The 14,955-nt window shown below is 45.6% G+C and overlaps 1 protein-coding gene across 5 annotated transcripts in view; it reads right to left on the bottom strand.

Moving 5' to 3' along the window:
• Window positions 1-14,955, bottom strand: part of Trim55 (tripartite motif containing 55) — a 49,036-nt gene that overhangs the window by 15,555 nt on the left and 18,526 nt on the right. Inside the window, exons 5-10 of one of the 5 annotated variants that reach the window (XM_076563669.1) lie at window positions 9,995-10,228; window positions 9,716-9,738; window positions 9,502-9,626; window positions 7,919-8,166; window positions 6,394-6,681; window positions 5,054-5,141 (exon numbers count right to left, since the gene is read on the bottom strand). In XM_076563669.1, coding sequence (XP_076419784.1) covers window positions 5,054-5,141; window positions 6,394-6,681; window positions 7,919-8,166; window positions 9,502-9,626; window positions 9,716-9,738; window positions 9,995-10,228 — 1,006 coding nt within the window. Of the gene's footprint in view, window positions 1-2,868; window positions 5,142-6,393; window positions 6,682-7,918; window positions 8,167-9,501; window positions 9,627-9,715; window positions 9,739-9,994; window positions 10,229-14,955 lie in introns of those variants that run through there. The other 4 variants (XM_076563667.1, XM_076563668.1, XM_076563670.1 and 1 more) reach the window with 4 other exon arrangements.

Genomic DNA, 14,955 nt, shown 5'->3' with positions numbered 1-14,955 from the left:
TCCAGCCCAAGTCTGTAGCTCCCCCCGAAAACATTCTGAAACACACACATTCCAAACTCCTCAGTACTAGGCCTTCACTTTCTAAAGCTGTCTAAATAAATGAGTCAACGCATTCAGTCCCCTTACTTTCCCAGAGAGGAAACCGAGGCTCAAACAAATGGAATGATCAGTCAGACAAAGCTAGAACTGAAGCCCTTTCCCTTAATCACACTGATCTCTGCATTCCCAGGAGCCTTGGCAGAATTTCTACATGAGCTGAGTATCTATTCTCAGGCTTAGAGAATGGAAAAGTAGACAGTCTATTCTTGGAATGGCAAATAGCTATAATACAGTAAAGTTTTCATCTCTCTCTCTCTCTCTCTCTCTCTCTCTCTCTCTCTCTCTCTCTCTCTCTGTGTGTGTGTGTGTGTGTGTGTGTAGTGGAAGGTGCGGTGTCTCTGACCTTGAGCACCTGCTATGCCCAGCTCAAGTATCAGCCAGAGCAGCTGCTGAGTCCACCAACCACCGACAGAGACAATTTTCCGGAAACTCCCTTCCCTGTACAGCTCCAGTCAAGTGTTGTGGACGGATTCTTCCATGGGAGGGCATTCGGTAACACTAAGAGAGGAGGAAGAGGAACAGAGGCAACATGCCCTCCTGCTGCTCCCACCTCTGGGAAGACTGCATTGCTGAGTGAGGTGTGGTGGTGCACGCCTTTAATCCTAGCACTTGGGAGGTGGAAGCAGGAGATCGCTGTGACCGGCCAGCCAGGACTATATTGGGAGACCTTGTCCCCAAAATATTTAATCGCCACACATATTCACAATAAAATGCTCACTTGGAGAGGACAAGGATGGGGGCAGCCTCACGTTAGCACTGGGGGGTGGGGGTGGACTTTGGGTAACTTGTAACAAGGGCAGTGGGTGAAACATGTTAGACCTGGAAATGGTGCCATACTGCATAAATATGTAATGAATTGACCAAATACAAGATGTTTGACCAAGGGCAGTTGTACAGAAATGTGGTATTTTATTTGTATGTTAATAAATAAAATTTGCCTGGAGATCACAGGAAATAGGAAGCCGTTTTAAGTAAACACAAAAATTAGGCAGTGGTAGTACACACCCTTAATCCTATCACTGAGCAGGCAGGGTCTCTGTGTGTTCAAGATCACACTAGGGAACAGAGCCAAGTGTAGTGACATACACCTTTAATTTCAGTACAAACCACAGAGACCTGGAGGTCTGTACAGATAAACAGAAAGTGACAGAGCTGCATAGCAAGAGGAAGTGAGGTGGCTGAGCTAAGAGAGCCAATGAGAGGGCAGAACAGCAAGGCAATAAAAGCCTGGGTAGACAGGAAGTAGCTCTTTTTGGAAGCTACTGCATGGTGAAGTAAGGTCAGCTGGTGGCTCTCACTATTTCCCTGCTCTAAGGCTTTCACTCCTATATTTGGCTCCGTGTTTTTTTATTTAATAAGACCATTTAGAAATTCATCTACAGGCAGTTGTTACAATTCTGATGAAAACTTAATCTCAAAACTCGTATGGTAAGTGTTCATGGAAGAGGGTCCTGAAAGACTATAAAAGTCTGAACCATTGGATGACTAGAAGGAAACATTCTCTTCTGGACACAGCAGGGCAGCTTCACATATGAACTCAGGGTGGTTGTGATGGCATGCACAAAACCTGTGCAAGCCCAAACCAGACCAAATCCCAGCAAGGACAAAGGAGCTGGGCACACAACCCCACCCCAGATGGCGGAGCTGTTGGTGATGCTGCTGTTAGGAGAGAGTGTGTGTGTGTTCCCTATACTATAGGTCCTGCAAATTGACCACTCTCCAGTAGAAGACCACACATCCAAGAATATTTGGGGAGCACAAATCAGTCCTGAAGGATTTATAAAAGAGAGAGGCATGCACACAAAGTTGGGTGAGTAGGGAACGGGGTGTGAGAATTGGGGAAGAGTTGAGAGAGTGGTGAATACGACCAAAATACATTGTATAAAACTCTAAAAATACTCTTAAACATATTTTTTAAATATTTAAGATAAATACATGAAAGCATCAAATGTTATATCTACTAAATTCCCTTTGCATCAGCTAAGCATAGTAAACATGATCCAGAAGGGTGGTACACACAGGGACAATCTGCCTCTGGCAGCCTGGTCAAACTTTCAGTCTCTGTACAGTCTTTTGGCAGGAATAAGGTTATGAGAAGGTTCAAGTTCATCCTGCAGAAGGTGGGAACTAGAATCTTTAAAGATATAAACTGACAACTGTGATAAATCCCAATTTTGATTTTTTTGTTTGTTTGTTTGTTTGTTTGTTTTTTTTTCGAGACAGGGTTTCCCTGTGTAGCTTTGCGCCTTTTCCTGGAACTCACTTGGTAGTCCAGGCTGGCCTCGAACTCACAGAGATCCGCCTGGCTCTGCCTCCCAAGTGCTGGGATTAAAGGCGTGCGCCACCACCGCCCGGCCTCCAATTTTGATTTTTTAAAAACAGTTATTTTCATAGGAGATGGGGATGAGGATGGCAACAATCCACCTCTGATTGATTAAAAAGTAGCCCCTTGCCAGGCGGTGATGGCACACGCCTTTAATCCCAGCACTTGGGAGGCAGACCCAGGCGAATCTCTGTGAGTTCGAGGCCAGCCTGGGCTACCAAGTGAGTTCCAGGAAAGGCGCAAAGCTACACAGAGAAACCCTGTCTTGAAAAAACAAAACAAAACAACAAAAAAAAAAAAGTAGCCCCTTCATCCCCCAATGCAGAGGGAGCTGATGTCTGTTTTTTTCCATGACCAGATTATGGAAGCATGATGTACCTGTGTTCTGGGGTCACAGGTGGATTTTACCATGTCAAAGGATATGTGGCAAGCACCTAAGGATAGTAAAGGGTTTGCAGGTCAGCCCCTGGGGCTGAGGTGAGCTTGGAGGTGAGCAATCTACCTTGTGATGTTTGAGCTTCTAAGGCAATGCCACCCTGACCTGGAACTATTTAGTAATGACATCGGTGAATTTTAAGAGGCCTGGTATCACATACATGATGCTCGAGGGTAGAATAGTAGTTCAGGGAGACATTGCAACAAGCTGAATGTACACTGGACAAACAGTTATCTGGTAGCTCGGGCTCTGAGTGTCAAAGTTGCACCAGACATAGAAATTCATTGAGGCCAGGAATTCACTACTGTTGTGGGGTCTTTACAACTCCATTCATATCCTACTTTAAGAGTTGCTGTGGATATTGCTCTATATAAATAAAATGCTGATTGGCCAGTAGCCAGGCAGGAAGTATAGGTGAGACAAGCAGAGAAGAGAATTCTGGGAACAGGAAGGCTGAGTCAGGGATGCTCCAGTGTACCAACATGTAAGATACCGGTAAGCCATGAGCCATGTGGCAAGGTATAGATGTAAGAACTAGATAGCTAGAAGCCCGAGCCATTAGGCTGAACAGTTTAAATAATATAAGAATGTGTGTTTATTTTATAAGTGGGCTGTGGGACTGCCGGGGTGTGGTGGGAGCTGGAGAGAAACTCTCCAGCTACAAAGAGTGGTTCCCATTATGATCAGGTTAGCTTTGCTATGTGAAAATGGCTTTTCTCAAACACAAAACCACACAATCAAGGTGCTTTGCAACAACAAGTAACAATCCACTGCATCCAACCCCACCCTTCCTGCCTCATGCCCGTCTCCCCACACAGGCAGATGAATGTCAGCATACAATGACAAGAGCTTGGTGACTGGCAGCCATGAAGCAGGACACTCCCTTACAGCCTCAGAGGATATTGTAAGGAGGTATGGTGACAAGCTTCCAAACCCACATTCTTGGAAGGTAAACGGAACTCTTCAGACAATTATTCAGATCCACAATTAGGTCCTGCTTCCAATAACCATGTTGTTTTCTCTCCCTATTTTTGTCCCTGAACCCATTGCCTGTGATTCCGTTTTACCACAAATAATGTGGAAGGAGGAGCCAGGCAGCTGAAACACCATATGCATGCTCAGGATATTTGAGTGTGCGCAAGGTCACAGCTGACTGTTAGACACAAGGTGGGTGGGGCTTCTGCTCACATGGTGATAGACGCAGCTGGTACCCATGGAGCTCCTACAGCCAATGCAGAGCAGATGGCTAATGAGATAGAAAGGAGGCCTATCATGGGAGGTCAGGGAGCCAGAAATAGCTGCTGCCTTTTAGCACCAGGGATCCTGGACTGCTTTTTGGCTAAGGGAAAGAAAGGAAGGGTTCAGGCCAGTAGGGCCCTTCACTCAAAAGTTCATGTGCTTGAGTTCATGCGCTTCAAGTATTGCTAATTAAATGGGTAACTTTCAAAAGATTACCCAAAAGGTAAGATGTCAGTCCCAAAGCAAACCTCATAGCTTAACTATGAGAAATGTAACTTGAAACAAAAGGCAGGGACTGTTGAACAAAATAGTGGCTTTTCTCTGATTCAGATTCTTATGGTTGCTATGTGCACATTAATGCCTAGCTCTTGATTCAGTGTATCTAATGGCTGCTCTGCTGTAGCATCTTTGTCTCAGAGACTTCCCCTCCAGGGGAAGACCCTGAAGAGAATGAGGGTCCAAAGAGAACTTAGTCATAGTCTAGTGCAGAGGCTGCCCTAGACAGCATTCCTGACAGCAGCTACCTCCTGGGCCTCTTTGGGCAAACAGGGAATCCTGTTCTCAAACCCACAGCAGCCCTGCATGTTCCCGAATGGGTTCTTTGCTATGACTCCCTCTACTATAAGAGCAGAGTCCTCACAGTGCTGAGAGCACCTTGTGCAGGTGCGCTCCCCCAGTGGAGGGTCCATGCCTACTGGATTACTGAATAATTGCCCACGGAGTCACTGTTCTGGGTCAAGGTTCTCCATGCAGGAATAGATCATAGAATGGGTTCCCTTTGGAAGGTGCATGGGCACCTGTACTGTAGGGAGGGAACTTGTGGCCCTGAGTGAACATGGTTTTAGATGACTGAGCCTCAAGGCTTGTGGGAAAAGCATCTCTGGGACTAAAGAAGAGGAACACTATGAGAGAAAATACATGAGGTGTTAGTAAACGGAAAAGAAAATGTTTCCTACCCATTAGAGCAAAAATCAAGCACTGAATCTGACTCCAGATGTAGTGGAGAATAAGAAAAGCCAGCAGTGCTAGGCAGATTGCTAACTCCTGCGAGAAAACAAGAGGAAATCTTCACTGACGTCATCACAAATCATTTCTTCCATAGCATTTAGACAAACGTCTTGAGTGGGAGACCTACTATGTGTTCCTTGTGGGAAGACTGCTCTGCTGCTAACGGAAATACCCCTTCCTCCTCAAATATAGACATCTCCATAAAGTTTCTAGAAATAATCAGTCCATCCATTGGCTTTGGTTTTTAACCTAAAACTAGCCCTGGAAAGGTTGCTTTACAAACACTTTTGCCGTTTTGTGTCTGCGAATAAAGATCAGGTTTAAAAACCTGGTACGCCTAACTCTCCAAAATGATGTCCTTTCGTTACCTGGAGAGACTCGGGTCCACTTGGGCAGACACAATAAAATCATACTGTTTGCTGTCCACTGTCACCTGATGACCCAGGAGTACAGACCCATGGGTGCTGAGTGACAGCTTATCATCCAGGCAACACTCACTCCCCACACCATATTTAGGAATCCCGAGTCTAGGATGACTTACATTCTTCCTCGGAAAGAAACTGCAGATATGGGCTCTTGGAGACATGCAAACATCTAACTAAGCAATAGAAGGAAGACTTGGACTTCAAATGTTTATTATGAAAACAAAAATTTATCAAGCTATATTATCAATATTTTTAAGTTGTTAAGAGCCGCCTATAAAAGTGGAGGAAACTCTGTGTTCCTGCCCCCAGGAACCCAAGCTTAGGAAGCACAGATTTCATCAAGCCAAGACTATCTAGCCACTGCAAGCACATTCCTGGAAGACATGAATCCCAGATTATTTCACAGAGCAAATTTAAACCAATTCAAATATGCTCCTTGGTGATTGCTAGGGATGACTCCAAGGCAGGTGATTAGTCTTTGGAAGCCCAAGGGGGAGATTGTAAAGGCCAAGTAAGGGCAAGTGAATTTCTCAGAGAACCAGAGAGTCGGCCAGCCAGTCACTGCAGATAAAAACAGCTTTGCACAGCATGCCTCAGGGCTAGACTTGCTTGCACCGCATCCCCTGAAAAGCCTGGGATGGGGTCACATGGGCAAAGGGAGTTCAGATTCTCTGAGTCTTTGTTTATTCTTGGGTAGAATGCTTAAGTGCAAGCCAGCATTGGAGGATGAGACGTTGCGGCCTTTCTCCAGGGCAGTGGCTTCCCTCTGCTCCTTAGAAAGCCCTGCTCTCTGGCTGTGCCTATTCCCGCAGGGTTGTAGCAGGTGTGCGAAAGCATTCACAGAGAAGAGCTTCACCACTAACCTGAGAGGTAGCTGCAGGTGAACTAGATTCCTTACCACTCACTGCTGCCTGCTCATTGGCTGCGGCTTCTGCCACTTCTGCAGACTGCACGCTGGAATCCTCAGCAGCAGGAGGCCCTACTTGCCCCAGACCTTCACTCCCAGGGGTGCAAGGTGGGTTGGAGATGATTTTCCGGTTTTGGCCTTTATACCAACTAGGGTAAAACAAGGGATCCGTGGTTTCCGCTGCTGAAGGGCCTGGCGTTTCAGACTGTGTGGTCTGCTGAGAGCCAATGGGCACCACCTCCCCCTTAATCAGAACAGATGGGGGTCACAGAGTAAAAAAGAAGAAGAGGAAAAGCAGTTGGTGTTATTTCCCTTTGGGTTTGAAGACCCTGAGCTCTCTGGGGATGCTGGGGCTGAACGTTCACCACAGTGCTGTGCCTCTGAGGGCATCCACGTGCTTCTGAGCTTGCCTTCCACTAGGTGGGAGCCCCAATAGGGGGGTGAAGCTTTGAGTGAAAAGTTGCGTATGAAATACCACATATGGCAACTTATTGACCAAAATTAACTCTGGCATTATGCATGGGTCCCCAAATCTGATTTTTAGAAACCAATACTGACCTAATTGATCAAACCCAACCCCCATTAATGTCTGCCTCCTCTCAATGCCAGCACAGCTGGGATGCTCAGAAGGTCAAGATTTGGGGAAATAAAAAGCGTTTTATCCTGGATTCCTATGGAGACAGAATACAGAATGCAATTCCATGTCCAGGTTCACTGTGGGGTTTTGGCTCTGTCAATAATCTCAACCCACAGAAGCAGAACCAGGACCCCTCTTTGATGAGCCTGCTTTTCCCACACACCCAGGAACTGGGATTCTGTGCATTGGCATGCCCTGGAAGTCAACACAAAAGCCCCCAAACTGAACAGTGGCCTTCTAGAAGCCCAGGGAAGCTGATCAGTCACTGCTTTCCTAAGACACCTCTAACCACACTTTTTTCAAATGACAAACAATTGGAAAACCAAGCTGGATTTGCTTGTCCACCGAAGGAAAGATGAAGTTGTGTTTCAGGGTAAGCTACGTGAACTCCTGTGGTTTCTCTCTTTACTTCCTCTATTCTGTGTAGGAGAGTCAATGTTCTGAAGTAGAATCACTTTCATTTCTCACCTCATATAACTTCTGCAAAGTACTCTGCGCTTTCATTGACTATGCAACAAAAGGTAGCCTACTGTCCCAAGAGCAGCTCATATTACACACACACACACACACACACACACACACACACACACACACACACACACACACACACACACACTTTCTTGACAGAGATTGCCACAGATCTGAGAGTGTTGTTGGTATAAATGTGGCATTAAATTAAGTCTTGCCAACCAGCTGTAATGGGGATGAGCCCGCTGAATGACCTGGAGGGTGTTTCTCCCTGGCATTGTGACTGTCCTGACCTCTTCTTGTCTTATAGTAGAGTACGTTGTTTAGAGTAGTTGGCAATGAGGCAGTTTGGCAGGAAGGGACTGTGCATGGTTACCTGTGTCACCAGGACATCTGCAGCAGGTGGCATGGATGAAGGTGGCTCTGGAGAGGAAGCAAGAAGTGGCCCCGGGGCAGCCTGGAGCTCTGAGGCAAGCTGCGGGGGCTCTGAGGCTTTTTCTGAGTGTTCCTCTTCCCCCGATGACTCTATCTGAACATTTTCTACCTCTTCTACTTCTGCTGCATCCTCTCCTTCTCCTCCTTCTTCTTCTTCTGTTTCTCCTGCATCCTCTTCATCTTCCTCTTCTAGGGAGAAAAGATCTTTTAAAACTTTTTATGACTACCATGGTAGCCATGGAAACATAGCACTTACAGCCTAGGGCTAGAGAAGTCACTTCCACTGACACTAGACACTGGTCCAGGTGGACCATGCTGAAACCGTGTGCTCCTCACGTTCACCACGGCAGGGCAAGTGTGGAGGAATCACCGACTTGCTTTCATCTCCGGCACAAAGTTGTCCCCTTCCCCCCATACACTCCCACTCACAGAGCCTGCTCACATTTCTGTCATGGCCATTATATCTGCAAGCTCCTTTACAAGTCATAATAATCCATTATGAAGATGTGCCTCTAAACTTGTGTGTGTGAGGCTGGTGCGATTTCATGGAAGAGCAATTGGTCTAGCCCACCACTGTGTCCGTCTCTCTTTTATATCTACCAGGAGTCAAGGCAGTTAGAACTGGGGTCAGCTCCAGAGTTATTGTCTCCCTTTCAAGTACTTCTGCAGGATAGTTCTAAGAGTGGGAATTCTGAGCCCTGTTGGAGCCGACTAGGTTTCCTAGTGGCTGTGCCCAGCAGGACTGCATAAGAGGTTGACTGGACCGTGGGCCTGGGTACCAGGTGTTTGTAAGGGTCTACACTTGGCTGTATCTAGCAAGGGGGAGGTCCTTTGCTCCTCCCCTTGGCATTGTCATTTAAAAAAACTCTTTTGAATAAAGTTCTGGGCCGACGGATAAGGACCCAGGCCCTCCGGAGGCTATCCTGTGTTTCTGTCTTTCCTCTCATCATCTAGGTATCTCTTTCTAGTTAAAATTTCTCACTTATCCCTACTCAAGAGTATGCTGGATTGTAAAAGTGGTGGTTGGTCCCCCACAGAGCCCAAAGTGAAAGACACAGTCATAGCTCATGGACTCTGTCCTCTTTCCACGCTGTGACTGACCCTGTGACTTGAGACCATCTTGTCTCTGACGTTCGATCAAGTCAGTGTGCTGCCATACCTAGCCCAGATGTCTTCTGTGTTTTCTTTTCGCCTCACCTTTAACATTTTTCCTTTACACCACTATGATTCATACTCTGGGATAGAGTTGAAGTTGAGTTATTTATGTCAATTATTAAGGATTTCATTACCCAGAGTCAAAATTTTGATAATGGCATTAAAACACTATAAAAACCAACAGTCAAAAGCTATGTGATCGTGTGGTGAGACTGAGAATCACATTGGTTTGTGGTCCCTGTGAAGTTACAGATGTCTGTTCTGGAGGGGTCTGCACACACACACACACACACACACACACACACCATTCCTCTCACCCAACAGCTTTCCCACAATGCAATTCGAAACAGAGTCAAAGAAATAACACACCTCGGTAAAAATCAATTTCACGTATAATTTTCTCTTCTCTATTGAGGTTGACTGTGAAGTGGCTCATGATCTCATAACCCTGTTCAACTTTCTCCATCTGAAATGCCTTGGATGCTTCCGAGATCCTGCAGCAAAGACACTTGTCATTTCCTGCCACTGTTTAATGTCTGACAGCCTTGGGTAAAAAACGAAAAAAAAATGTGAAAATACTCACTTTTGTAACAGGGTCTTGGCATTCTGCAAAAGCAAGAAAGATAAGCTTACTTGGCTTGTTTTCATGAAGTTGGTGAGATTCCCTCCACTTGTGACTCAGAATCTCCTAGCTGGACTTCCAAATGCCACCCTCTCTACTTAAACAACACCGAATGGATAACCTTTTAGTTAATAGCATAAATTTTTAAATGACATGTGAATAAAATACTGAAAATATGGTCAGAGTTAGCTCTCAGCACCCGCCATGTGCGTTTGTGTCCTTGGTGCCAAAAAGCATTACCTGCAGAAACACGGCCATTTCCGGCTCATCCATGAACTGGATTCCCGACTCCACCAACTTTGATACGTTCTCCAAGTGATCAGAATACTTTCTGATAAGCGCTCGGACATGCTCCAGTTTCTCCTCTTGTGTCCGGGTGATGGCTTGGGTCATTTCAGTCTTCCTCTCTTCCAGGATGCCGTAGAGGTGATCGAACTTCTCACACAGGTCCTGTTTCTGCTTTCGGCAGCATTCCTGTTCATTGGGTTAGCCAGGGTTAGGAACAGTCTGTGAGAGAGTCTAGCGGAAAAATCGTCCGGGCATTTTAGGAGACAAGAGCATCTACCTCTGGAAGATTTGTAGGGTTTTTCCCCTTTCAGCTGTCTCTGTAGGTACAGACACTGTGGTAGAGTTTTGAAAGCCTTATTTTTAACAGTTTGATATTTAGGTAGACAACTAATATTCAATCGTATTAGATAAATGAATCAATGATCTCTCTCTCTCTGTCTCTCTCTCTGTCTCTGTCTCTCTCTCTCTGTCTCTCTGTCTCTCTGTCTGTCTCTCTCTCTCTCTCTCTCTCTCTCTCTCTCTCTCTCTCTCCTGTGTGTGTGTTCATATCCGTGTGTGGACATATGTGTTCCAATGCTTGTGTAAGTATGTGTACATGTGTGTAGAAGCCAGAGATCGATGCTTTGTGTTGTTTTTTTTTCAATTTCTGTCCACCATATTTTTTAGACAGTGTCTCTGCCTCTTCAGGGTTGGGGTTACAGGTCACTCTGCTGTGCCTGACTGTTTTGTGTGAGTGCTGAGGATTTGAACTCAGCTCCTCAGGCTTGAAGAACAAGCAATTCACCAACTGAGTCATTTCTCCAGCCCTGGTCCTCTGGAGAATTTCATGGAAATTAGAACAGGTTTTACATTATACTTTATCTAGATTGCGCAGGCTACCAGCCGTATTTGGTGAGGGGAGGTGAAGAAAAACCACGCTACTTCCTAACTTGTACACACTCGCCTTTCTTCCGCATGTAGATTCTACAGCTTCCCACAGGCCTCTGCATCTGGGATTCCCTTCTTCAAACCAAGCAACCGGAAGCAGCCAAATTCGATTTTTTAGAGTACAGTTCTAATCATGTTTTTTCTGTTTGAGATCCCTAACTGTAAACAATAACATTTAACCTTTGTAACCGGCTTTTTCCCAGAATCGAGTTCTCGCTTTCCTTTATAACACTGTGCTTTCCTGTACCATATGGCTTGTAGTCCTGCAAAAATCGACCACTCCCCTTCCTGGCTCTGGCTCTTCCCTCAGTCTACAACGTCCTTCCCTGCATCACAGCGACAACATGACATCACCTGGAGGGCATTGCTGGAGCGCCACTTCTTACATAGAGCTCCCTGGATCTCTCAGGCTGAGTGTCATCGTGAACCTTCTGAAATCCCATAATAGCTGCACCCATGGCACAAGTCTGCACCTGGAAGACCATCTATTTACCAAGCACTGCTGTAGAGACAGAAATGCTGGGAAACAAGGCCCTCCCGCAAGTCTGACTCTCACACACATCGTGTGGCCAATGCCTCCTAAGCCCGTGTTAAATCATAACTAATTAACCCTCCACTGCCCATTCATCTGCCTTCGCTTTTTCCAGCTCTGGTAAGCTTGGCATGTGTGCCAGTGTCCTAAGATCTGACTATCTCTGGGTCCAGGGCTCGGGGCTGAGAGCAGGCTGTGAGACATAGTTACCTCACCTAGCTTTCCTGCCCTGAGGACTCAAGCAATTTATGTCTGACACCTCTGACCTCACCATGACCTCACTCTGTTCTTTCAGCTTAGTAAACCATGTTCTCTTGGTTGCCAGGCCTTGCTTTCTTCTTATGCTTACACAAGTTTATTAAATATCTAAACTGTAGTCATCCTTGGGATGAGGCTCTGGATCTATGCACATGTCCACTGAGTAGAAGTGTGCTCCACAAGCGCACACAAAGGCCTTCACCCAAAGCCCCCAACCCCTTCAGCTTTATTTTATGTGTATGAACGCCTTGCCTGTACCCACGGAAGTCAGAAGATAACTGGATCCCCAGGGGCTGGAGCTACAGATGGTTGTGAGCCACCATGTGGGTGCTGGGGATTGAACCTAGGTCTTCTGTAAGAGTAACTAGGACCCTTAACTACCAAGCCATCTCTCCAACCCCGGCCTAGTTATTTCTTGGTATATGGGTTGTTTTTTGTTTGTTTGCCTGAGATTGTTTTTATTTTGTTTTGTTGGGGTCTCACATTGAAGATCAGGCTACCCTAAAACACACTATGTAGCCCAGGCTGGCTTCAGACTTGTAGTGGTTCTCCTGCTTCAGTCTCCCAAGTATTAGTATTACAGGTATACCCACAGCTTTTTTATGGGGTAACACAGGGTTCCTTATAGTCCGTGCTGGCCTTCAATGCTCTATGAACTCAGCACTGGCCTCAAACGACTGGTTCTCTAGTCCCTGTCTCTGTGACCCTGGGATTACAGGTAGGCATCACCATCACCGTTGCTTCACTTCTAACCAAACTGTAACGCATGCAGGAGATACTGTAGTTGGAACTATTTAGATAACATGGCTGCCATCTACCCACTGGTTCATTCAGTGAACAACTTTTTACGTATGTTGTCTCTGTCCCGCAAGAGTCCAGAGATGCAAAAACCGAACTAAACATAGTTCCTGTTCTTCAGTGGCTTACAGTTTACCAAAGGGAACTGGGGACCAATAGTGTGATGTAATAGAAGAGTCTGAACAAAGGAAACCTGCTAGAGATTCATAGCACAGCTTCAAGCCGCACAGATGCAGAACATTAACTCAACCCTTAGTGTAGACCAGATATTCAGAGGAACCAAAGGTGTTGGCTCAGGGACGACTTTCTAGAAGTGGTATGAGACAAGGTCATAGTGAGGTCAAGTGAGGTCATGGTGAGGTCAGAGTAAGGAATGAAGGTGGGGAAGGAGAGAGAGAATTTAGGGTGGTGGTGTGTGTGGAAGTAACAAAGGGCCCTCTTAGACAGACCTTATGGGGCTGGCCAAAGTCCCATGAATTTTCAGCTCCTTCGCTCCTAACCTGGACTGTTACCACAGTTAGGGAACTGAAGCCTGCTACTAGCTTCCAGTCAAGCCGTCGCTTACTATAGTACCTTTCGTCCAAAGCTTACAGGCAGCCACGTGCCCAGTGTGGTCCTGAAACTTGTCTCTCTGATAGTTAGAAGTGCCACTGCTTACCAGGAATGTAGGACAGCTGCCAGCCTGTCCCTCTACGAATTGTGCCCTAGCAACACCAATGGTGCCGGTTAGGCTGAGATGCGACCTGATAGCGTGCCTGCCTTTTAGCAGTTTTCTTCTCTGTCGTTTCATAGATGGGAGAGCACTCAAGTGTACGACAGTGGCGGCTAAATCATGTGTAATGAGAGCCTAGTGTAGTTTCTCAAACCAAATAAAGATTGCAACCTTTCTTTCAATCAAATAAACGTACTCGGTGGTTTAAATAAAATAACTAATTGCATTTGTGTTATTTTCAACTATGAATATTATTTTATTCTATTTTGGTTTTTAAGTCATTTTCACAGATTGGACTTGAATCACACTTTTATCATTTTAACAGCAATGCTCATTCATTTATACCTTACAGTGTGGGAAGTACTACTACATGTTCGATCTATGCTTTAACTGTGAGTTATTATATCACTGATGCTTTGGAAAGCTCTTATAATTGTACTGGGCCCACAATAAGAATGACGTCATTATTCTTCCAGTATAGAGTCAACCCCCTTAACCTGACTCCTTCAGTGATATGATCTTGAAACTGTGTGGATGTTAGACGTACCCTGCTACAGATGAACTCACTCCCATGGAAAGGAAAACTCAACAGACACGTCATGTTAAAAGACTTTCTGCCATTCATTCTTGGTGCCTGGCCTGGAGCCAAGAACTCTGAACTCATACTCTCTCTCAGCTGTGGCCATTGTTGTAAGTAGCTTGACAGAATTTACATAAAGTGAGGAAACCACATTCTCTTGTCCTTGGATCCTGGTTTTGAATCTGTAGGTTTTGTATGTTTAATTTGAAATGTCTGTAGAGGCTGGGAAGTCTAAAAGGCCCATGAGAGGAGAAGGGGGCTTAACAGGGGAGAGGATAATAGAGCATGTGTGGAGGAGGAGAAGAGGGGTACCGGGAATGGTAAGGTTTAGGCAGGGATGGGGGATGGGTGGGAGTTGGGAAAAACATTAACAGAAATTTGGGGTGTGTGAAAAAAACTTATGGAAACCTCCATTGCTTTGTCAGTTAAATTTAAAATATAATCAAAACTGAGTCTAGACAGAGGTATACTAATAGGTGGATAATGCTACTCTTAGAAGTAGGATCGTAGCTTATTAAATAAAAATCCTCATGCCATGTGTGGTACACCCCTCTGTGTATTGTCAGGGAGGCCTCAGAGACTCCTAAGACAATCCAGGCCAATGCCATTGCTCTTGATCGCCCACCAGAGCTAGATGGTAAAATCCTGTTGCTAAAGACATCATATACTTGGTTGCAGAACATAACCAAGCTATAACTGAGCTGGAAGCTCCCTCCCTGCTGGGTAGTTTTCACAGGTGCTGTGCACGCTGTTGGGAAAGAAAAACCATCAGCAGCCTTACCCATTGGTGGACCCTGCATGCTATGGTTGACCTGGAAGGTAAGCTGTGCCCACATGGACAATAGTGGTGCTATTGAAAATAACCAGCCATTTTCTTGTTAGATTTTTAGGGAACTTGTGACTGGTCCCGTAAACCTGGTCTAAGGGTCATGTCTGGGAAGGGCCCAGGGCCCAGGTGGAAATCTACTATTCTATTATTGTTTACAAAATGGCATGTTGTCCAACTGCCATCTACACCTGCATGTTCATATCTATAGATTAGATTGTACTGGGCAATAGTGTGAGCAGGTACTCATAACAAGTCAAATTGCTGAGAATCCATGATG

This window comes from Peromyscus maniculatus, chromosome 2 (genome assembly GCF_049852395.1).
Source record: "Peromyscus maniculatus bairdii isolate BWxNUB_F1_BW_parent chromosome 2, HU_Pman_BW_mat_3.1, whole genome shotgun sequence".
Lineage (NCBI taxonomy): Eukaryota > Metazoa > Chordata > Mammalia > Rodentia > Cricetidae > Peromyscus > Peromyscus maniculatus.
Note: the sequence above shows the minus strand (reverse complement) of the source record. Positions and strands in the feature narration are given on the sequence as shown.